The sequence below is a fragment of the Halichoeres trimaculatus genome, unplaced genomic scaffold, assembly GCF_033239565.1.
Source record: "Halichoeres trimaculatus isolate MK-OKI-2021-1 unplaced genomic scaffold, fHalTri1.1 fHalTri1_scaffold_6, whole genome shotgun sequence".
Taxonomy (NCBI): domain Eukaryota; kingdom Metazoa; phylum Chordata; class Actinopteri; order Labriformes; family Labridae; genus Halichoeres; species Halichoeres trimaculatus.
In genome coordinates, this window is record NW_027437184.1 from 14,298,847 (window position 1) to 14,323,586 (window position 24,740).

At 38.8% G+C, this 24,740-nt stretch overlaps 1 protein-coding gene across 2 annotated transcripts; it reads right to left on the reverse strand.

Annotated features, from left to right (window-relative positions):
* Window positions 1-12,300: 12,300 nt before the first annotated feature.
* nufip2 (nuclear FMR1 interacting protein 2) lies at window positions 12,301-23,332 on the reverse strand. 2 transcript variants are annotated; one of them, XM_074673005.1, is made up of 4 exons: window positions 22,849-23,332; window positions 19,581-21,275; window positions 18,909-18,941; window positions 12,301-17,166 (listed from the first exon to the last, which is right to left on the reverse strand). In XM_074673005.1, the coding sequence occupies exons 1-4, from the start codon at window positions 23,012-23,014 to the stop codon at window positions 17,114-17,116; spliced, it is 1,947 nt and encodes a 648-aa protein (XP_074529106.1). In that variant the 5' UTR covers window positions 23,015-23,332; the 3' UTR covers window positions 12,301-17,113. The 2 variants fall into 2 exon arrangements, with proteins under 2 accessions (XP_074529106.1, XP_074529107.1); XM_074673006.1 differs by having other exon boundaries at window positions 22,867-23,038.
* Window positions 23,333-24,740: the final 1,408 nt, after the last annotated feature.

The following is a 24,740-nucleotide window of genomic DNA, read 5'->3' on the forward strand; positions in this document are numbered from 1 at the left end:
AAATGACTTTTAGTTTTGCTTGGACACAATAACGGTTACAAACAAAAAATAAAATCTTCCCAAGTGTTTTTCAGTCAAAAATGTCTTTTTAGATCTAATATGTACTTATATTAAGACATTATTCTAATCTTAACAAACACATTTCTCTTGCCCCGCTGGCAGATTTTTCTTTTCATTTTTGTCTTTAAATAACTTGAAATAAGACATTTTTCTGGACTGTTCAAGCGAATGTGGCTCGTATTAAGTCTAAAAAGACATTTTTTACTGAAATAAGATAAAAACACTTGGTAAGATTTCATTTTTTGCAGTGTAGGGATGGAAAATTACCGGTACATTTCAGAAAAATGTCCTGAAAACTGCCTTAGGGATTTAGGCTTTAGAAATTTTCAGGGCTTTGTTGTCTTATACTTATATGTGTTTTTCTTAAAACACAACAAAACAAAATAAAAAAGAACTCATGTAAAATTTTTGAATTGCTCTGGGTTTGTTCTTTTTATCAACTTGATTTTAAAATATTGCATTAGACTTGATTGCATGCAAGTCTGTTTATAACAAACCAATTTTTTAATTAATATACACGTATACAACTAGCTAAATGCAGTTCATATAATTTCCTGAAAATTACTGTTGACTTCCAAAAATTCCAATGGAAAGTTTCCAATTTTGAAAATTTCCAGAATTTTACCACCCTGGACACATTCCATATTTTTGCTCTAAAAAGTGACTTGTGACAAAGAAAAAAAAATAGACTCATGAAAAACATGAAAAACATGATACCTGATTTACTGTGAACTTAGAGTAAATAAGCCGACAATCTTTCCAATTGACACTTAGTTGATACATGTAAGTAAAAATGTCAACAGTGAGGCCCACTTGTGTAGTTCTTAAAACTTTCAGATAAAAACACATCATGTTGTACAGGGCTGCTCATGTTGCTGTTGCAGACAGCAGGTCTCAGTGCTGTCTGTCCAGCAGATCCTGGTCACTGTAATTGGCAGACAAATCCACCAAACCCTTGACGCTGTCACTGCCTGAGCTCCTAACTAACAGGCTGCCTAACTGGTTGACCTTTCTAGTCCACCTTCCTTTAATTAAGAGCTAATTAAAAGTGCCATTATGATCAGAGAGCTCAGTACTCGACGGCCCTCAAATACGACGACTCAGGTCTTTGGTGGAACGCTGCGAGACAATCAGGCGTCATTATGGGAGCTAAATGTCAGCTCACCGCAGAGAGAGGGGACGCTGTCGTTAATGTGTGGCTGCAAAGTTTGTTCTGAAGACCAAATGTTGTGATATTTGAGCAGCGGGGTCTAAATATTAATATGTATCATCATCTGTGTCTTTAATTCTTCAGCGTTTTTCATTTTTCCCCACAAAAAAAGGTGATAATGCACACACTCACAGTGCCGCACATACACATAAAACCACCAAATATGAATGTTTGGAGCAGGATGTCACCAGCTCATTTGATGGCCTTATACCTCACACCATCCGCTCTGTGTAAATTTCCCATGGGCCTTTGCTAACAGGCTCAATGTGACAGCTCCTGGCAAACACAGAAACAAGCCACTGTGTGGAGAGGATATAGCCTGACAACAGCACTGCTGCTGCTACTGCTGCTGCTGCTGCTGCTGTGGAAGTGTGAGGGAGAAGAAGAAGAAGAAGAAGAAGAAGAAGAAGAAGAAGAAGAAGAAGAAGAGTAGGAGGAGGAGGGACCAGTGCCTTCAGCATGTGAGGAAGAGGAGGCAGGGAGGAAGAATACCTGGATTTCATGCATATTCATGCAGCAAGAGACACACAATCCTCAGCCTGTGTGAGGACATCTCGGGGCCCCTCAGCCTTTCTTTAATGCTAATTAAGAGCCCGTCTGAGCTGCTGGCATGTTTAATTGGCAATTACAGGTAAGGTGAGCTATAGATGAAAATGACAGGTATTTATATGCTACATCAGCCTCATTAATCAGCCTGTGTTTAAACCTTGAAAATGGGACTGGAATGAAAGGTTGGGAAGCATCCCGGATCTTCACACAAGCCCCTGCATTGTAGGAATCCAAGTGCAATAATGAGCAATGTTCAATGGATATGCACTTAATTTTATGTGCATCACTAAATTATCTCCCCGCACAGCCATGTAATGGTTGCTCCTCTTTTGAAGCGTAAAATTTTTTTGACAGAGCTGTGTAATAGAGTCAATAGTTGATGTGCAGACTGCTGTGGATGGGGGAGATGAGGCACTCAGGTGGCTGTTTCCTCGCAGACTGCAGGCCTAATGTAGCCTTTGGCATGGAAATTGACGTGACATTGATGGGCACTCTCCCGCCAGCAGAGAGGCACGCGCCTGCACAGCCTTCCAATTCACTAATAATTGCTGATTAAAAACTAGTTAAGAGTCCATGAAAACTCAAATGTGCATTAACCAAATGACCTTCTGGGAATGGCAAACAGGCGGCCGCCAAGAACACAGACAGCGCCATGCGTGGAAACGAGTCCCTGGACTGTTTTTGAGGAGGAAAACAGGAGGCTGCTTTGTGAGACTTAAAGATTCTTTCAGGAACCAGTCATGTTGATTGTTTTGATTATTCTTGAGCACATAAAACCCTTTGCTTGTGTAAAGAGGTGCTTACACATGGATTTTGTTATCACAAATAACAAACTCCAGGGTTCAGATCAGGCAGACTGTCCCTCCTCTAGGTGTCTTCATTGTTGCCCAGGTGTTGAAGTCCAGAGAACAACATAATCCTTGCTAGAGACTCCATAAAAAGGCAGCATACTACATGCAACCGTTACACAAGCATCCTCATTCTCAGGGACAGAAAACTTCTACCACTCTGATTCAGGATATTTAATATTTTCCTTAAGATGAGATATTTGCTGTTTTATATAGTTCAAACATTTTTCTAATAATGTATTGATGTACTATATGCAGGCTTGAGGAGTAGTGGATTACATGTAACAGTGTTACGTTACTAAGATACCAAAAAAAAAAAAAGTAACTGTAATCCGTCACAGTACAGAAAAAAGTAATAAGATTACCAGTATATTTAATAAAAACTTAGTAGGATTACTTTTTAAAATCAAACTGGATACACTACACTGCATCAGACACACAGTGAACACGCATTGCAACACTTTACGGTGCAACACTACAGCAAACCAACACTTGAAGCGACCACCCGCAGTCTCAAGCCATATGTAAACATAACGTGGGCCAAGGTCTTTTATCACTATTGGACACTGCCGGGAAAAAAAAACCTTTACTGTGTAGAAACTGCAGCATCATTTTAAGTTTAAATCAAAAAAGGGGAACAGCATTATAGTACAGTGCAAATTGTGCCACCATCCAGGCATTCCTCGTCCAACTTGAAGAAACATCCACAGGTACGAAGGCAAACTGCTAACCTTTGCTGAAATACACAGAAGTCCAGCCAGCTTCAGTTCAGGTTTGCTAGCTTGCTAACCTGTCAATAACAACTGTCTGCACTGTGTGGACACATGGCTTGTTAAAAAAAAAAAATAGTTGATGCTCTTCACTCATAAACTAAAACAGAGCCTTCTCTGTTTACCTTGTAAAAATAAACATTTTCTGTTTATTTTAAGTTTTTTTTTTTTAGAAAAAGCATGTTTTCTGTCATTTTTGTAAACAATAAGATTTTTTAGGCAAATACTTTGAAATCAGTAGGTGTACTGCCTGAATTTGCTCCATTGTTTTATTTTCTTTTTTCAATTTTTACTTTTATAAAAATTCAGTATATGGACATCTGATTTGTTAACAGATACTGTAGGTGGTCTCAGTCTATGTGTTTAACTGAAACAACATTTCCTGTTTGCAGGGTAAAGGGAGACTTTATCATTTTGTTACAATAATAAAATACTACTTGTAAACTCTCTTTTCTTTATGTGCATGTTTGGTATTGAAGTAATACAAAATTAACTAAAAGTAATTAGATACATTACTTTATTATTGCGATACTGAGAGTAAGTTATAACAGATAACTTGTATTTGTACGGGATTCAATTTTCAAGTTACCCTCCCAACCCTGATTGAAAACAGAATTTTGAAGAAATATTTAAAAAGATAAAGAGTGAAGGTAACTTAAATATACACTGTTTCTTACATTTGTGATGTTCAAAGCAGACAGGTGATTCAGTTTCTTCAAGAAAAGAAGAATCTTTTCTATAAATCAGGGTAATTACTAACTTTATGTTTGGTCCTCTAGGCCGTCAGTATCCTTCAGAGGAGGCCACGAGCTAACTGACTCAGAAAATTCACATATTGTCTCTGTTCTTTCTCTCACAATATCCACAAGATGAGACTTTCCAGGCTCACAAAGGCCGTCGCTTTTGGCCCCAATCGCAGAGGATGCAGCTGTCTGTTCATTGTTCATCATCATTGTCTTCATGGATCTGATGCAGCACAATCAATAGCTGCCTCAGAACAAACTGGTGAGCAGCAGACTGGACTGTAGACGCAGGTGAGACTGTCGATTATTACCTAAAGGCAGGGTGGAAATACAAAGTGAAAGCCCATGGTGGGGGATGGTGTTGGTGTTGGTGGCATGATTACCGATGGATTGATGGTTAGTGGGCTTTCTGCTGCAGGTTTTTAGCTTTACTTTATCACCTTTAGTCTTCACTTCAAGAAAATGTTCCTCTATTCCAGAGAGATTTTTTGATTCCCCTTCTCTCAGGCTACTATCATGACAGCAATTAAATGGAAAGACTGCCAACAAGTCAAGAGGCCTGCTCCAGCTAATGATGTTTCAGGACAACACGCAGAATTGGTCATTTTGCACATATTTACATTTACTGTGCATCAAAAAAATTGTGTAGTTGAAAACCTGCTCATGCTGATTAATTTTCATAACATCACACTCACAAAAACAGGTCTGTAGTTGATTAATGTGTCAAACACATGAAGATAAATGAGGAATTTAAAACAAACTCAAAGGATGTGTCTCAAAGGAGCTTGAATGTTTAGTTTGACTCCTGAAATCAGAGATTTTACACCAAGGTGTAATCCACTTGTGAAATGTTGTTGTCAAAAATGCATCAACAAAGCATTTCTGTTAAGGTACAAACAACTCCATGCTTTTTGAACCAGATGAAGAGCACAGAAAATCAGTTTTGCCTCCTCTACAGTCCCTGCAGTGTGCCGTGCATGACGAGAAACAAATGCAATTCGGCTGCTTAAAAACCCTCTTTAAAAGGATTTTATCTGATACCAGGGGATACGCATGAAATTTCAAGTAATTTGAAACAAGATCTGCTAGTGACAAATGCATCAGAGATTTAAAATGTACGATCAAATTCAAGGTTATTATACACCTCATCAGAAAATCTGATAAGTAGGCTGATAATGGAGTAATCCGTCAAACGCATGAAGCATTTAGGTATGAGTTAGGAAATAATTTATAGACACCCAAGGCATAAACTGGACCAAACAGTGTTGTATCCCCAAAAGATGTTTTTTATTGTGCAAAGAAGCTGTTGTATTACCTGTAGTTAAAGCTTAATGGCCACATTAAAACAAGGAGAGATAGTTTTTATCTCTTTAAGTGTTTTGTTATTCTTTTTCTGTGGCTGAGAGAGCAAGAGGTAATTCCAAGCCTTTGCAGCACGTTTTCACTTTCAAATGTTTTTTTTTTTCTTACCCACATGCCTGTGTGTGTGTGTGTTTTTCAGACAACACATTCTCTTATCAATCTCTGCACAATAACAGAAAACAATTTGCTAATGTTTTGAAAATAGCTTTTTCTCGCCCTGCTCCAGCATTGAGAGATGTATGCACAATTTCATAAACACAATCAGTGCGCTGAATGGCGGCACTGATATTCTGGAAAAAAAAAAATCTCATTATTGTTCCTGAGCTATGGAAAAGCAGTCAATGGGCCATATCACATGAAATGCCCCCTCCTCCCCCCCATCTTCCTCTTCCACGGCGGTCCACCAGTACACAAAGCTTAATTCCAACTAACAGCAAACAATATGAACAATATGCAGCAGTTTGCATGGAGAATATTACTGATGACCAAAAAGGACTCATCAGCAGGGCCAGCTGCACTGTGCACTGCCTGCAGGCTGGACTGGTGGTTTCACTGCTCAGATCTTTGGAAGCAATGCCGAACACAGAGTGAGTGCCGCTCTCATCATGTCTTTGTTTTATACTTTTGAAGCAGCAGTAGCATCATTACAGCTGCACTGTGTCGTGTCTCATCTCAATAATCAATAAATCTGGATCTCTTTAGTGACCTCTGTCCTGGTGTTTGTATGGATTTCCAGTCTTTTGTTACTCACTCCATCTTCCCCTTCTCTTGTGCACAATAGTGTGGAGGAGAGAGTGTGAGTAAACAGGAGATGAATGATGGGACCTGTGGGATTACATGCACAGAGACAGAGTGTAAGTGACTACACAGAGCAGAAAGGGACATACTGCATGTCTGTGAGTGTAAATATACAGCCTCAGTGATGGATGATGACGGTCCACTGCATAATCAGGGGGCTTCAATGAGCCATAATAAGGGCATATGAATCAAGCCTACGCTACACTGTGCTGTAGCGTACAGTAAGTGTCTGAGAGAGCTCCTTTACATTACAGGCACAATATGTCCTGTTCTGCTGCTCAGAGTCTGTTACAGTCGAGGGGATAAATGAAGTTATGGAGGAGGGATAAATGAAGAGTTCTATGTTTGGTGTTTCTCATTTTCTGCTTTTCAAGACAGTGACATATTTCTTGAGAATTTCAAACAGAATTACTAACTACAAGTCCTGTTTATAACATTACAAACAACGAGGAGAGCTTATATTGAATCTATTTTTAGATGATCACAGCCATATTTGAAATGGGCAGGCTTTGTGCCTCCACACTTACACCTATAGGGTGCCCTCCGGTCAATCAGCTGAGCTGTGCCCCTGATTGGGAGATCTGACATTCTTAATATCTTCTTGACTGCAGAAAACAAACTCACCCTCCTACAGTGTGTTCCTTTAGAGAAATTAGCGATTCAGGTAGGAGACATGTTTTGTGCCAGGCTATTTGCTATCTGCTGTGAAAATGGATTTTGACCTGATGCGCACAAGGTTTTTGGGAGACACTGGATGAACTGCAGATTTTAGCACTTCTGAAATGCCTAATATTTGTAGACCAGAGGTTGCCACTTGGCATTGACTTACGAGTGGGGGCCAAGGATGCAGGTGTTACACAATCCCAGGCTACAGGGCTCTGTTTGCAGGGCACATAATTAAACAGGCTCTTAAAACTTATACAATTATGTGTCTCACTTCTTAAAAATGAATCACCATATGATGATAAAATATCTCCAAAATTAAAGATATTCCTCTGTTTTGTGTTGAGGTTAGAGCTAATTAGCAATAGTTAGCATCCAATGCATTTTTAAAGCCTATCGTTGAAAGGGAGTTGAGCTCAACCTAGCTTGGTTCAAGTTAGGTTGAGGCAGGAAGTCGGGCTTTTAGCATCTTAACCGACAGCTACAGGCTGCCTGGCAGTCAAGTGAGCCCTGCCCTGAAATTGACTATAGAGGCTTAAAATAATTTTAGCTGGTTTCTTTTACTTTGCAGTTCAGATGAAGTTGTCACTTTGATGACGTCATTGCTCTGAGATCCATGGGTGTGGTTACTTATTTATTTATTTATTTTTATTTTTTATTTTTTTACTTATTATGTATGGTGGCAGGAATTCAAACAAAGATAGAGCAAAATCTCATTGTCAGGGAGCTCACATATTTTTGTTGACTGTCACTGTTTATCATCATGTTCATTTTTTTTCACCTTGGTTCTACCGTCATTATTTGTTTAGTTTTCATCTGGTATTATTTTCACATTTTTTGCCTAAATTACATAATGGCTCGTTTTAGATTTTTTGCACAATAAACCCTTTAAACTGATCAGTTTAACTGGACTTTTATTGACCTTTTTGGATGTGTCACAAAAGAAAGAGCTTCACCCAGAAGCTGCAACACTGACAAAACACAAATTAAAATAATAATAATAATAATAATAATAATCACCTTCTGAAGATAGCTATAAAGCTATTCAGACCTAAACTTAAAAAAAAAAAAAAAAAAAAAAAAAAAAACAGGCTGTAAATGTGTTTGATTTTTCTGTAAAAATGGGGTTTCCAGAGTTTCTGCTGCCAGTCTCAAGCAGGGACCATCAACAAACTGCAGTTTTTAACCTTTCTCAAGCCTGGAGGTTAACGCTTGATATGAACCTGTTGCAGCACATCCCCACCGCATTCCAGTCTTATAGTCTCTGTTGTTGTGCTGTTATACCAGCACCAGTGCCCTGTGAGCTCAAAGCACTACCGTATGTATGACATGAAATACTATACATGCACGCCTACCAGGAATTATATATTTAAAATTTGTCATAGAGTTTCTGTTTTCTCAAAACTGTATTCTCAATAGTAAAAGACTGAATGAAAAACATATCCGGTTTTATTCTTATTAGCAGAAACTGTAATAGATTGAAAATTGAAATCAAACTTTACAGATCTCTTAAATCGTAATCTCTTAATATCAGGTGTATCAGGTGTATGATACTTCATTCTGGACAGGAAGATTGAAAAAAAGTGGATATCCTTAATTAAATGTCAAAAATTGGATTATGTCTTGTAAAACTATAGTTTTTATGTCCAAATATAAACCTTAGGTTTTTGCACTAAATGTTGAAATTACAGATAGCATGTTTTAGGACTTTTGTTAGAAAAATGGTTGAAAAGTGGTAGCTGTAGGCTGTATTCATGCTTAGACTGACATCCTGGTTGGTACCATCCCCTGAAATCACTGCAGTTGATTTTGGATGAGTTTCTCTGACTTCAGTCAGCCAGCAGGACATGCCTCTGCTCCACATGAAACTCACAGCTGCAAAATGATCTCTTCTTAAATTAGCCTCCTCTGCGTGTCTGTCGCTCGGCCATACAGTATTAAAAGGACTTGTCACACCACACAGAAACTTCACTTTTTTAACCTCAGTGTTTACAGATAAATCTACCATGTTCTGCTCTAATTACATTCTTATTTCACAACCTGCTGCTCCTTTCTGACAGAAAAAAAAAAAAAAAAAAAAACAGGCTGTAAATGTGTTTGATTTTTCTGTAAAAATGGGGTTTCCAGAGTTTCTGCTGCCAGTCTCAAGCAGGGACCATCAACAAACTGCAGTTTTTAACCTTTCTCAAGCCTGGAGGTTAACGCTTGATATGAACCTGTTGCAGCACATCCCCACCGCATTCCAGTCTTATAGTCCTATAAGACTGGAATGCCTTCAAAAGCCTAAACCTTCAAAAGCCTCGTACCCTCCTGCACTTTCACACACTCTCACTAACCATCACCACAGCCTGCAGGGGCTCATTGTTTCAACGCTCAGGGTGAACATTAGGACTGGGCCTGCAGTATTTTCTCTCAACCATGATACATTTAGGATCAGTTGCAAACTCTGGCAGCACTTGAGCGTGACATTTGATGATGTAAGGTTTATGGAGATCATCACCGATCACTAAATGTCAGAGAGTGTCTGCTCACAGCTGATATATTCCTCTCAGAAAGCAGGAGATGCTCTCGGATGATACACCACTGCTGGTCTCTGTCCCCGTCGAGGCTAAGCAGCAAGTAAGGACTCATCAAAATGTGAGAGGCCCTTCAGTAAAAAAATGCTTTATAAAGGTGTTCTTGACCTGTGCAGCTGAGAAATGTCACATAATGTAGCTCATTTCTCCAGCTGAGACTTTTAATAAAAATGAATGCAGCAAAAGAAGCAGCTCACAGATTATTGAGCCACAATGCACAAAATTTAGCCCTGGTGAATAGATACAAAAATCACGCTGAGAACAACCATTCAAGGTCATATATGACACTCTGTTACATAGAACAGGTCAGATTTAAAGAAACTGTCTTTCTGAAAAACCGTGTTCAAATGAATAGTGAAGTTAGAGAGAAGGAGACAAAACAGATGGGATTTACATGTTTCTTTTTATCTAAATGATATGTTGAGTCAAAATTTTATTAGCTGGTATCTCTTGAATGCTGGCATCTCATGTTTCTTCAGTTTATTATTGTTTTTATATTAATAATAATAATAAATTAACTAAGTTTTTATTTTATTTATTTTTGCTGAAATTTATATTCCTATCAATCCAAGTTTTCTACTATTTTCATGTTATTTTCTTGTTTGAGTTTACAAATCAGTAAAGAGAGATAATGTGAGAAAAACCAAATTTCAGGAATACTGGTCAGGGTATTTATTTAGAATGATGATTAAAGAGGGGGTTTTGTATTTTTTTAGCTTTTAAATTATGCCTCTGGTGCCCCCATGGAAGTTTAACATGATTCTGAGCTCAAAAAAATGATCCCTTTTTTCCCCCTCACACTGGTAATTAGAAAGCATTTATTTCAGCCTCTATCTGAAACACTTCGTTTTATCTGCTGTCTTTTTAAAGCTCCCTGCTCCACAAACCCTCTTCCCTCTGATTGGTCAGCCCTCTCAAGGCCTGTCGGGGCCATGAGCAGACCTTGGCGATTGGGGCTTACCCTTCCAGTGAACCAGTTAGGAGATCCTTGTGCAGTGACCTCATCATTCATCTCTCATTTCTCAAGTCTTGTGAAGATCTCATGGTTTTCCTTTTAAGAACATACAGTTTTGAGCAGTTTACAAACAGATTCAGGAATTTCTACAACACCTGAATATGATTAGGTTTGAAGATTAACACACGTTAAGCATGGAAATCAAGCACGTTACGCAAATATGGGAAGCATAATACCCCTTCTTTAAACAAGATTTGATCATTTATAATCCAGGAGAATCTCTATAATTCTGTGGACATTTTCACATTTTCTTCACCCAAACGGTGACCCAGGTCAGGCTCATCATTTTCACAGCAGTCATAGAGTGAGAGGAAGTTCACAAACAGCTCCACAAAGAGAAAATGTGGAAACAAAGATAAACCTTTCAGTGACCTTCCTGCGTGTCGGACAATCTGTCCGAGATGCAGTGCACAGACCATCACGCCTTGTGTGACCTCTGAGAAATACACAGTAATCAAGAGAAAATTGAAGAGGTGGAGGTAGACACTGCTTCGATTCAGTTCCTTGAACGGAGCGAAAGAACTTGAGCATGTGTTTGTGGTGAGAATACGCCACCTGCAGTGAGAAAAAAAATCACTCCAGCAATTATACAACGTTGAAATTTATACACATGGTCAAAACCATAGTCTTTTATAACATTTAGTAGAATTGCATTTGTGAAAATAGTAAACAGTTAATATATGGATCTTGTTAGAAAAGTTGGAGAGCATGTTCCGGTGTCTTGACATCAGCTGTTCCTGGACACAGATAGTTTATTCTAGAAAGGCTATGTTGAAATAATTAAAGCACCAGATGATTTAAATGTTTTTACGAAATTAAACACAAGTCTGTTTACAAAACAAAAGAAGAATTAACACATAAACAGTAATTATTAAGCCTACAGTCAAAGCATGAAAAATGTTTTAAAAAATGAAAAAATATATTATTTTTCTTAATCTTTTAATACTTTAAAGAGATTTCCATATGTGTAATTGGATTTTGAGAATTTGCTTTTCAAGACAATTTTGTTGTAAAAAACGTTTTTTATTAAAATCACTTACCTTTTACATGGTTCCTGTTTTTAATTACTTTTTTTTTTAATATAATTTTACCCTTATACTCCATTAACAATAGTAGAATTTGTCTGTTCTAGTCAATAAACCACATGAGGATAAAACTAGTGTCCTTACAATATTTCAATGTGTGTGCTCTCAACTTTTGTCCACAAGGGGGCGCCTTTGAACAACAATCAAACAAGCTCCTGTGCTCTGAGGTGCTGCAGCAGCACACAGACACATGAAACAAGTGTCTGTGAAGAGATGAGAAGGAAAGTTACCCAGGTGCTGTCAAATGCAGAAAAAAAAACACTAGATGTTTGAAAAAATATAAGAAGTAAAAGTCTGTCCTAACAGTTTGTATTTACATACATTTTTTCAGAAAGTGTAGCTCAGAAATTAATATGAAAAGTTCAAAACCTGACTAACATGTCATAGTAGGCAGAAGTTAGGGTATGGGAAAACACAAGTACTGAAGCGGCTCAAAGTTTCAACCACAAAACTTTTATCATTACAGAATAAAAAGACATGATGCTGATCCCCAGACCTGATGTGAGATTTTAAATGTATTTGTGACTTTGGCTACAGTTTGTTTTTTATCTGAATCAGGATCAGGTCAGGCCAAATAAAAATCACACACAACAAAGATTTCTTCATGAAAATTTGACATTTTAATGGAAACTAAAATTGTGAACACTGGAGGTTTTCTTTTATTTTTTATTTTTAATTGACTATTACATTGTTTGGAATTTGAGGGTTATTATCATGCTTTAAAACTGAACATTGTAATGTGACACTTTGTTAAATTAAAAAATAAAAATTAATATATCAGACTGCTCACTGAAAATGTAAATGTCAACCTGTAAGACATTTGAGAAAGAAAAGCTATTGCCTCATTTTTTATTCATTTTTTTAGTGGGGGCAAATAATGCAAAGTTAGAAGGAGGAGCAGAAAAGAAGTATCAACAAGCACGACTGTCATTTGAGATGACACATAAAAACAGAAAAATGACTCGGCACAACAGATCCCGTCTTTTCATGACTCGATCCTGTGAAACATCTTTACTCCTCATGTGAGGAATCAAACAGTTCCTGTCACATGTCACTGAAAAACAACAAAGTAAAAGCCCCCAAAAATAAAAACGTTTCCACGAGAGGCAGTTTGAAGAAGGGACAACTTTTAAGTCGAGCACATACACTGAGTCCAGCATTTCCCATTACAGACGATTGATTACTTGATGAAGAAGCAGCACTTTCGGTATTTTGTTTTATCTTTTTTTAAGATTCCTCCTCCATCTCATCATAAAACAACACCCTCAGAGCGACATTCAGCTGCTACAGTAGTAACTCTTCTTCACCTGTGAGCCCAGCATGATGTCAGGGAGCTGCTTTTGACATCAACAATGTTTCCTCCATCTGTCTGTGCGTTTGCCGTTCAGTAGCTGAATATCCGAGTAGTGTACCTTTGGCGATTAAAAGCAGATTCAGAGTTGCTGAACTGCATGTCAACGCCTCACTCCCCCTCACAACAAGATCACTACAAATAAGAAATATATATTAATAACAAGAACTCTGGGATGCTCGCATTTCCATCACAACTACCTGAAGAAATTAATTTAAAGTAATTTGTGTAAAATCTGCTGGAAAAGAATAACTTCAAAAATATCAACACGTTGTTAACGGGGTCTACATCAGCTTTAATTAGGAACTAAAATCAGCTAAACTCTCAAAAATGAGACTTTTTGATTTTCTGTATCATTTATTCCTTTCAGTCTCATCCTACGTGTGCATCTATGGATAAATTATGTTATAACTCAAACATAAAAAAACAAAACAAAAAAGCTTTGAAAATGTGTTAAAACATGAATTTGTTAAATCAATTCAATTATGTGCTACTTTAGACATCAACTTGACAAAGGACTGCTCATGAGTATACACATCGGCAAGCGGTTTGTCATCCGTCCCATTCGAACTGATTTTGGCTTTAGGTCTTTCATACCTGAACACGAGCCATGAAATATTTCAAACCCTACAACACTTAAAACACTTCTTGCTTTCAGCTGTGTTCATGTTGTTTGAAAGAAGAAACCAGGATTAAAACTTGAACAGCAATGCAAATGTTACAACAAAAAGAAAAATGGCACGGATATATGCTAGAAGCAGATTTTAAACAATCAAAATTGCTGTAAAATTTTTCTTTTTTTCCATACAGGCACCTGAACATGAATCAAGAGGGATGTGGCGGGGTGGGGTTGAAATACATGAGGAACTTGCATATAATAGGAAGAACTTGCTACACAAACACACACACACACACACACTCGCGCACATAAAACCGACGAGGCCAAACTCGCAAACCCGGAAGTCGACATTAGCATCCTTGAGGTGATTGCACATCCTGAGGGGTGGAAATCTAAAACTCCACGTGATCAGGCGTTTTTGTCTCAACACACCAACAGTCAGTCACTCAAAGTCCCCTCCCCCTCCCCCCATCCACTGATGAACCATCTACTCTGCTTAAAGAACCTGTTTTTGGTATGCAGGCTACAATGCTAATAGTAGTTCTATCTTTACAGATGCATATTTAACATAGCCTTTTTGCTGTAATAAGTGCTTGACATAAAGAGGAGACTTGGGGCGAGAGGATGCAAGATTCTCTGATTTCCCTGTGCAGGACCACCCTCTTCAAAAACATGACAAAGATAAAAAATACTTTGAAAATGTTGTAAGACTACAGTAACATCACAGACTACTCCATCTGATCACCCTGTTTACATTTAAAAGCCTAGAGATGCGTCACTGATTGATAAAAGCCGCTTTTGTTTCATGAGAACCTGATTATGTCACTTTGTCTATGAATTCTGGGAAATTGATGCACTTTTTTTCAAACCAACACACTGTAAGTTTCCAAGTAAAGTAAAAACATAAAAAGTCCAACGGACGATATTGTCTCAAACACCCTTGCTTCCTCATCAACCACAACTAATTGTTCTTTTTTTCAGAGGGCAGCTTCTGATAACACACTCATCCATCACACACACTGTACAATGGAAGCCGAAACAAAGCATCTTTAAATACCAGAGAGCTGACTGGGATTTGACATGGAAGTTAAATGTCGGGCTGCGGTAACGACTTTCTGCAGTGCTGTCTAATCAGGACACAGTGGAGAGATGGGTTCTTGATGGGGGGGGGGGGGGGGGGGGGGTTAAAGTCTGAACCCGACAGAGATAAAGACAGCGATAATACAGCAAGAGGTGCTTCACAATGAACACAAGGGGGAAAAAATCAACCATCAGAGATTGCAAGAAAGTTACAATCTAGTTTACACAGGAGACATGGAGCAATGTGCTTCTTTTAGAAAGGAAATAAAAATCTAACTTAAATTTCTCGAGCTCAAAATGATGGATGACAGCACCTTGCACACCATGACAGTTTCCCTCACATGCAAGTATTTGGTGTTTTGTCATAACATCATATGAACTCTACAGAGTAGTACTCCAATTCAACATTTCCAATTCAACATTAAAGGACAGGGGCCATTTGGCAAAAACAAAATTTAACATAGTCATGGCTTTATCATACTACCTGAGTTACATTTAATATTCTGTATTAATTTTTTTTCTGAAAAGTAACAGCCCAGAGCCATTCTTTCGAGGAGTATTTCTTGTCAGTACATATAGATCTCTCTCTAGCAATTAAAAGATAAAAGCAATTAGTTTACATAAAGTGCTATTAATCCACACATAAACCAAATCAAATCATCTAGAGGAAGGAAACCCGAACAGTTCCCTCCTGATGCTGAACAAACCAATCCGATTTGGTGATGAAAAGTGATGCCACAGCTGGCCAATTAGCAGTCATAGCTAATTTGGGCTCCCAAGACTTAATTAGATCTTTCAGCATGAGCTCCGTTGCACTTAAGGTTTGTGCGTCAAGCTGAAAACGCACCTTAAACATTTCTGTATGAACAAACAAACTGCAGGCCACACCAGCATCTTGGGCAATGACTTCGAAGCTCAACATAACCCACTTTTTTTTTTCCACATGGCGTATGGATCACACGGTGTTATTGCACACTGCTTTGCAAAATGTTAAATGTTATCCACAGTAAAACATAAAAGTACAACTCATCTTCACATTTCAACACAGTTTTGACAAAGTGGCTAGTCAGGGGGGAATCTGGATTAGTATTGCAATCTTTTTTGTAGTTGTGTTACTGTAATTTTGGTGTGGCTATGAAGAGCGACCTCTGACTCGTTCATTTCCACCAGTAAACATGCAGGATATACAATGCCATAAGACAGAAAAGTAAGGACTCAAGGCTGAGTCTGAAAAACAAAAAACAAACAAAAAAATCCAAGTTGTAAAATGCAACACATGTTCCTTTGACAAGAGGAATTGAACAGTTTGTACATGGACAGCTATGCAGGCAAAAGAATCTGTATGAACATCCTGAGTTTTGCTGCTGAACAATAAGCACAAAACACAGAAGACCTTGTTGGTTATCTTGTTTGAAAATGTCACTCAACTCACGATTCATAGACTAGAAAGGTGCATGAATCTGAATTCAGGAGTCGTCTCCACTGACCTCCTAACAATGCGTATGAAATGTATGAAAAGCTTTTTGACATGAAAAGGTTTTGCCTTTAGCAGAGACCTGATTTTAGAATCTTACGCGCTCCTGTAATGAACGATGAAATGAAGGGGCGTAGCTTTTCTTCAAATTGGGCACTTTTGTACCTGTGCTCTGGGGTCATACTGCAGTGCGGATTAACACTCGTCACATTAGGTCGGACAAAATGGTACAAAAGAAAAGCAAGCGTGTAATTTTAGGGCTCTGATTCCCCCTAAAGGATTTAAGACAAGGTTCTCCCTTCCTGAACGGGGCCTCACCTACAAGCTTCCATTTAACTTACAGTTTAACAGAACTCCAAAGATCTTTAGTCCACAACTTCAAGGCATTCTTTGCAAAGTGTGTTCTCCTTTCCTCCACCATGAATTCAAGCTTGCACACACGTGTGTATGTATAATGTCTAACATATCTACAATGAACTCATCTGAACGTGTGAAGAAAGAAAATGACTGAGGCATCCCTTAGTCAGACCGACGGCTGCCACAGTTCAACAGGATAAAGGCTTAGGGAGGTGCAATCCATGGCACCTTCCTTTGTTGAACTTGAACATCATCCCAAAAGAGCCATGAGACAAGCGACAATCACAGCTCCAAAGTTTGCAAGTGTCCGTTTATCATGTCGGAGAGGCACCGATCAGCTCCTTGAACGTCCCTCCAGAGTGTGCACGCGTTTGTCTGATGCCCCCCCCAAGGAAGTCTGTTATTCCATCCACGACTCCAAGGAAAATCTGCCATGCTAACTATCAATGTTTTCACAGTCGTCACTTTATCTCTCCAACAGGATTTATGATTTCCAAGGTAGATAACTGCAGCACCCAGAGGAGAAGAAGGTAAGTACTGTTGACCATCTGCCTCACTGATCAGGTCCGTCCTTGGTCTCATCATAAACCACTACTCTTTTTGGATCTGCAGTAGGTGTAGAGACAGAACAAAATTAGATTACACAAAATATAATGATATACATAATTAAAAAAATATATATAACAAAAAACATTTGTGTTCACAATATTCATTTTACAGCCCAACGTGGCTCTAAATCTCTAGCCAGACTCTTCTCCACTGTTTGTGCCCAAATGGTGGAATGAATTACCTAACTATACGATCCACAGAGTTCCTTTCTGCTTTTAAGAGATGTCTGAAGACTTATCTGTTCAGGGAACACTTAAGCTGACCCTTCTCCTCTTTGTACTAAGGGGTAGAATGAGTCAAAAGATCTAAGACCCAGCTCTTAGTGAATTTTCAACACTAATTACTGAACGTTGTTCAAGGTTGGAGTATATTGTTGCAGCAGTTAATTGTGGTTAGTTGGCTAGATTATTCTACACTGTTAAAAAAATAAAAATCTTGCACTTAATGGCAGCACCTGCAGCCAAACAACTTGTAGCACTGTTGTCGCACTAACTAGATTTTTCCTTGGGTCTAATTTCTTGCTTGTGTTGTACACCGCTTTGGGCAAAAACGTCTGATGAATGAAACTGCAGAACTGCAGAACATATGACAGCTTTTTTGGAGTGTGTAGCTAGTTGTATATAATGCTGACCTAATCATATCTTTGTATTTGGTTGTAACCACTGGTTGAATATTCAGCCAAGATACCCTCAAACATCCTAGAACTCATGTCTGTTAATAATCACAGCCTGTCTGAAAATATCACTGATATTTACTTGCCAGCTGGCACAGCTGTAGTAGAACAGGATATGTCTCACTCAGTAATTCTGACACTCTCTGCTGGTCATTACCACAGATTGCTTATCTTTCCACTTTTTAGTAATAAAAGAAATGTGGCCCCTTGTCCACCAAAGACTTGCTGATAGGTGAGGTTACTCAATAAAAGACTGAGCAAAATGTCCTCCTGAGGCATGTTCAGGGCAGTAATACAACCTTTATGACGGTTGTCTACAAATGTGTCATGTGCAGTGACTACAACTGCTAAGTTTAATTCAGGAATTTCCCAGGGTGATTTATAGCAAGGAGTTGGCTACACAAGGTTCGAACTCTTTTAAACAAGAAATTTTTATTTCTTAACTAAATTTTTCTTGAAAAGTCACATGATCATAACAGTTTTATAGAGACAGAAAAACAGTATGCGCTGGTTATTTCTTTATCTGAAAAACATCACTCATAAGTGGAACTCAACAATTTGGAAGCTTCAAAATGTCAATCTTTGTATGGATTTGTTCATGATGCTGTTGTGATTCATCCTGCTTTGTTGGTGACTATACAATGGAAGTGAGGAGAGCAAAGCACAGTTTTAAAGAAAAAATGTTAAATGTTACAAATATTAGAGCTGCATCTATTATTATGAAATTTCAAGATAAACATAATCCTCTACTTGCTAAAAGCTGCAAAGGTCTCCAGATAGGGTGGGTAAGAGCTGGTATAAACCTGTTAATATTTTTAGGAAGCATCTCAAGATAATATTTGTTGTGATTTGGTGCTGTAAAAACAAAGATTGGTTGTCTGATTTGGCGTTGCGCATACTTAATGCTTGACCTTGCTCCTTTAAGTCAAAACTGGAATGTTTGTGATTTTCTTCCCATGTTTAGTTTGAGGTTTTCAAAGACCAACTCCCATCGAGAAAATAAAAACTGATGGAAAAATGTAAAGGAGAGTACTCAGGGAGAATGGAAATAAAAAGTGTGGCTTACCTTGTTTTTGCAAGTTGAAAATGGATTCCATTTCTGTAAAACAGGAAAAATAAAAAACAGAATTTCAACATCTGCAGTTCTCCAACAGCATTCCTCCTTTTCAGATAATGAAACTTTTTTACTCAATAATAAAGTATGACTGAATTTGTTTACTGAGAATTAATGAGATTCTTTCTAGGAAATGACAACTGAAAACCAATGCTGATAACTGCAAATGTGCCTGATCGTCTACATCAGCCTGACCATTCATAGTGCTTTCACAACATTCAACTCAGAGCTATAAAAAGTCACTGCCAATGTACGCCACAAATTCCTTAATTTTGTTGTTATTGGAGTATTTGCAGCAATTCCAATGCAAAAAGTTGCAATTCAGTGCAGTTAATATTTAGTATTAATTGACTGATGAAAAAAACATGCTCTTGGAATTTGATCGAGTGGGAAATTTTGCAAACTGATGTTGTATAAAACACAAAGAAAAGCTGATAGACTAAATTGAAAGACATCACCTTAATCCTCAGAATTCAAATTAAGTTATCCTGGGCTTGTTTCAATCAGCACTCACCGTTAAAACCATGATCACTGCTGTCAGCAAACCAGGGAATCAATTATTCAGGATCAAAACTTAAATGGTAAAACAAATTGAAATGACAGAGACCAAACAGTCAAAATTACCTTTAGTGTGATAAGTGACAGCAGCTTTAATGTCAAAGGATCCCCAGCTACACCTTCTGCCAATGTCTTTCAAGTTGGCCTGCTCCTTAGATGAGCCAAACAACAGAGTGGTTAGCTGGCCCTGAGCAGGCTTAGCACCATTGTCTTTACTGGGGGCTGACACAACAGAGCCTGCACCCTTGGCCTCAACTTTTGTCTTTTCCTGGCCACATGAAGTCAGCTTGTTCTCCTCCTCACTCATCACACAAGCAGGAGAACAAACATTAGACAGACTGCAAGGTGCACAAGTCCTTTTCTCTGGGTCCTGAGCCAAAGTGCCAGGCTCCAAGAACGATGGGCTTACATCAAAGCAGGGCTGGGCAGCTTTAGCTGTATCAGCCTGACACTCGCTATGAGGTGTGACCACAGTAGTTTTGTCCTCTGCAGGCACCTGGCCACCTCCTCCTTCTGGGCCCAAGTTGGGCTCATTGATGAAGGAAAGCCCCCACTGATTCTGGAAGATATCTCCCAAGGCTTTCTGATTTGTCTGAGCAGCCGGCGGGTCGAGGTGACGAGCACTAGGGAGCACAGGTTGCATATTTAAAGGGTAAATTAAAAGAGTACACTTTCTAAGCTCAAAAGCTTCTCCATCTATGGGACTAGTTGTAGAGCTACAGTTACTTTCCAAAGGAGATGCTACATTCTCGCCACTTGGGATAGATGGGGCTGGTTGAATACTACTAGCAGCAGGAGCAAAGAAGGTACCCACTGATGGGCAGCCGTTGCCATTTCCAGAAACAGGGCCATTAGTAAAGCTAGCTGAGGTGATAGTTTTCATAGCGGACATAGGGACCTGTGACAGTCTAACAGGAGGAGGCAGTGCCTCTCCTCCACCTTGAGCTACTTTGTTGAGGTTTTCTTTTACTTTACTTGCATAACTGATCTTGGGAACAATTTTAGCACTGCTATTGTCCACAGGAAATACTGGAGGGGGCTTAAACAAAGTCCATGAGTCCTCTTTTGAAGGTGAGGAAAGCTTGGCTTTGTGCCTGTCCTCAGCTTTTTTACCAAAGGTGCCAACAGTTTTGCCATCAGAGTTTTTCCTCTGAGATTCACCCATTGAAGCCTCAGAGGCAGCAGCCCTCCTCACTGTGGACTGAGCCTCTCCTTTATTGGCGGCTCTAAAGCCATCAAGTCTTGAAGTCACTCCCTTCTCAGTTGTGTCAAGATTAAAAGCCCCGTGATCCTGCGTAGTGTTGCCCTGCTGCATGTCTTTCTCCTTTTCTCTTATCACATTATCAGAGTTCTTGGCGTTGTTGCATCTGGCCTTGCGTTTCTTGGGGGTAGTGTATCCACCTTCGGAGCCGCTGCCATCATTGTCCTTGCTAGAATAACCATTTGTAATTAAGCCACAGTTTACGACGCCATTTTGAAGCAACACTGAGTCTTTCTTATCCAAGGGTTGGCCCTCATGATGGTTCAATTCCAGGGCCTTGTCCTTGTCATTTTTAAGGTCCATATTCTTCTTATAGTCCAGTCCTCTGCTGCTCACTTTTGGAACAATCGTGTGCAGCTTTTGTGATGACTTCGGCTTCACATTTGGATTAGTTGCATGTCTGTTACCATTGCTGTTGGGGGGTTGGGACATACCAACGGTATCAGAGAGATGTGTATTCTTGTCCCCCTCCTCCTCACTGATGTTTACTTTTTTATTGCCTGAAAGGGGAAATAAAATTAGTTCATACAGAGGTTATTTGACAACTTAAACAGTTTTATAAATAACAAGCAGAAAATGTCTCTAAATACCAAGATATTTCCATTTGAAGGATATCATCTAAGATATTTGGGGCACAATGCCAACTACTAAGTAATGTATTTGAATGCATTGATTAAAACTTCATATCACAAACATTTTATATCTATCTACATTAAAAGATAAAGCTACATCAATGTAATGGAGACTCAAAAAAGCTATAGCCATATTTTTTGTAATTTATCCACAAAATGTGAACCATCAGCTGAATGAAAACTGTTACATTTGTTTCAAGTTAAGCATCTTGAATAAACAATGTCAACTATCACTGCAAGCAAACAAGACAGATTGCCAAAGTGCCCTGGTAAGTAACTGGTTATGAATTAGTATGATATACTTGTGAGGATGTACGCACCACAATCACACTAGGTCCAAGGAGTAATTGCAAAGCTTACAAAAGTATCAATAAAACAACTGTACTGCCAGTGAACCCTAAAATGTGACTATATTGCACAGAAGCATGGGGACTGCTGTGTCAACGTGGGGCTTCTCATTAAATGGGGCTGCCCCTCATGTCTGTGGGCTCAGCTTACAGAGGCTCTGCACACAAACTTGCTTCACAATTTTTAGGGCTCCCGATTTTTCGAAGGCAAACGCGTTAACGTAATTAACAAAGAGCATGTCGCTGATGTTCTTAAATGTCTTTTTAGCAATCCATGTATTAACAAGTGGTCATATTCGAGTCACTGCGTGGCTTCACGTTGACTGGACAACATGCAACAGGCCTGTCACAGGCAGCTAACGTTAGCTAATGTCAACTAGCCAGCGACTCTTCAGCGACTAATACGCCCTGAATTGAACTATTCGTTGTTAAAGCCTTAAAATATCCACGTAACAAAACCCCTAGAAAACCAGCCAACGACATATCACTTTGGCAAAGAATTGTTGCTGTATAAAATCGTAACTTGCTGGTAAATGTAGCCTTTAGCTCACAGGGATAGTGTAACATGGCCGACAGGAAATGGCAGCTCAGAACATTCCAGTGGAGCCGGCTCGTTTTCCTAAACTGGACACAGGCATGCCGAAATGAATAAAGCTTTGTCTACCGTCGAAGATAAAACCTAAAGCATACCAAAATAAATTCAGATATAACACTGTGTGGTATAGCTAGATTCTCAAAATGATTGAGCAATAATTGCAGGAAAGAAATGGGTGGTGAAACCGGCGTACAAGGTCAATCCCCGATATGTCAAAGCACCACCAGCGACAACTGTCACGCAACGTCAGCTAGCCAAGCAGCGAGCTAACTTAACGGTTTGGTTTCTGCTCCGACAGCAGCTAACTGTCGGTCGTATCAGTCAACTACTCACGACCTACTGTCATCTCTGCCATTACCCCGAGCTACAGCACACAGTTTGAACAACTGGAAAGCCTGTAAGGCTACAACCCCGTAATCATGGTGGAGTTAACATTAGTTAGCCAATGCTAGTCGGCTCGTTGACATTAGCTGACTAAGGCTAGCAGGCGTTAGCTCACTTTCCCGGATGGCCCGACCTGTTTTCTTCGTCTGCGTTTCCTGATGCTGGCGCTGGAAGTGGCTCTGATCATTTTTTACACAAGTAGTATGTTGAATGGAGTTCCTGTCTTCTCCGTGGTGGTGATATTGCCTGTCTTGTGCCCGATCTTTGGGCTGTTCCTCCATTGAAGTTGTAGGATGTCGGACTTGTTCAATGTTGGCTCACTGTGTAAGTACAGGCAGTCCAATCACTACCAGAGTAAAACGGAAGCTATTTGAAGCCTCTGTAAACGTCAGCAGTAAACGTCTAAAAATGGCTCTGTTTTGGGTGGTCACCGTCACTAAAATCCCTGACTACTATTTGAGCTGAGTAATGCAGGGAATATTTGCAGGAGCTTGCAGAATTTTGCCAGGTTTCGAAAGTGCCATGAATGAATGAAATAACGGATAAATGACTTGAAAAAAAGTCTTCTCACAGTGGGCAACACCGGGGTGGGGTTCGTGTATGAACTGAAATCATATGACCTCAGGCGCTGCCACGTCTCCAGCCTTTGGACACTTAAATGGAGGGTCTTGAGGAGATAAACCCCACTCCCAAAATGGAAACTTATTGCAAACACATTTTCATAATATCCAGAGTTCTCAAGTGTCTTATTGCAAGCAGATTATCACATGTAGAATGAAACAAGCATATCAAAGTTCCTGTTATTGAACTTTAATTTACCTTTGTGCTAAAATTAGCAAAATATGTAAAAAATAAGGCTGTTTACTATTCTTTAATCAGAATTTATGTGATTACACATTTGAAAAAGATACACTTTACACTCTTGATACCTCAAATTTAGTTATCATGCTTAATATTTACAATCCATGCTGCCCGAATGTTGAAATCAAATAACTTATTCAGCAGCCCAACTGTTTCTGGCTCTCATCCAAGAACACATACAATCACTTCATCATGTTAGAATTGATTCAATACATACTTGATATTGTGAGCCAAATTCATAAATCCCCTAAGCACTTGTCATCGTATGTTACAAGAAGTGTATTATATATATAATTTTTATTTTACCATTTGCTTGCTTAGCAGTCCCCACCTGGCTGTCCTCTTTCCTCCTACTCAGCAACTTTTGAACAAAACACTGTCCCACATTTAATACCTATAAGAATCAAGATACAGTGAAATCCTCTACCATTGTTATGTGAGTGTAATCCCACTTTTTTTTTTTTTTTTAACAATGTGTGAATCTATCTTTAAAGCTTGCCGTTGAAAAGTAAAAGATCAATTAACTCAAGGTTTTGCTTTGATATGAACTACTCACTCACACTCACTAAAAGCTACTATTTGGGTAGTCTATTATAGAACATAAAAACTTTTGAATTTGACTTAAAATGTAGAAACACATTTGTTTTAATAATGAGGGTTGAATATTTAACAGCTACTTAATTACAATGTCATTTGTGTAAAGACAGTGCTTTGTTAGCAAGCAAGATGAATTTTTGTAACAAAGTCATTCCAAACAATAGGACATCCCAACCTCAGTGAGTTCAAAGAAAAGTCACCCATACTGAATTGGGGATATGAAGGAAAGCGCAGCATGGTGCAAGAGTGCACAAATAGGGCACACAGCGCCCTCTTGTGGCGGGACATCCATACTGTTATACTTTTTAAAAAGCTGTCAAGAGATTTAAATAAATTACAGGGATTTATTCAAGAGTCAAGAAATAAAACCTATATAAATGCAGAGAACATTGTTCAGTGTCTGTCTTCTGTCTGTCTGTCGTTTTATATCATATTAGAGACAAAATCGCCTTGTTTAATGTTACAGCGAATAATGTGACAAATGCTGTATGATTATACCCCTGTAATAATTATAGATATCCTGGTCATTTCAGTGAAGACTTATCATCA

What these genes read in the sequence shown, in the direction of transcription:
- nufip2 (XM_074673005.1), bottom strand. Translation starts at nt 23,014, where the DNA reads ATGGAGGAACAGCCCAAAGATCGGGCACAAGACAGGCAATATCACCAC. An exon ending in AGGTCGGGCCATCCGGGAAA is followed by an intron (nt 21,276 to 22,848) that starts GTGAGCTAACGC and finishes TTCCCCTTTCAG; the next exon opens with GCAATAAAAAAGTAAACATC. An exon ending in TGTCACTTATCACACTAAAG is followed by an intron (nt 18,942 to 19,580) that starts GTAATTTTGACT and finishes CCTGTTTTACAG; the next exon opens with AAATGGAATCCATTTTCAAC.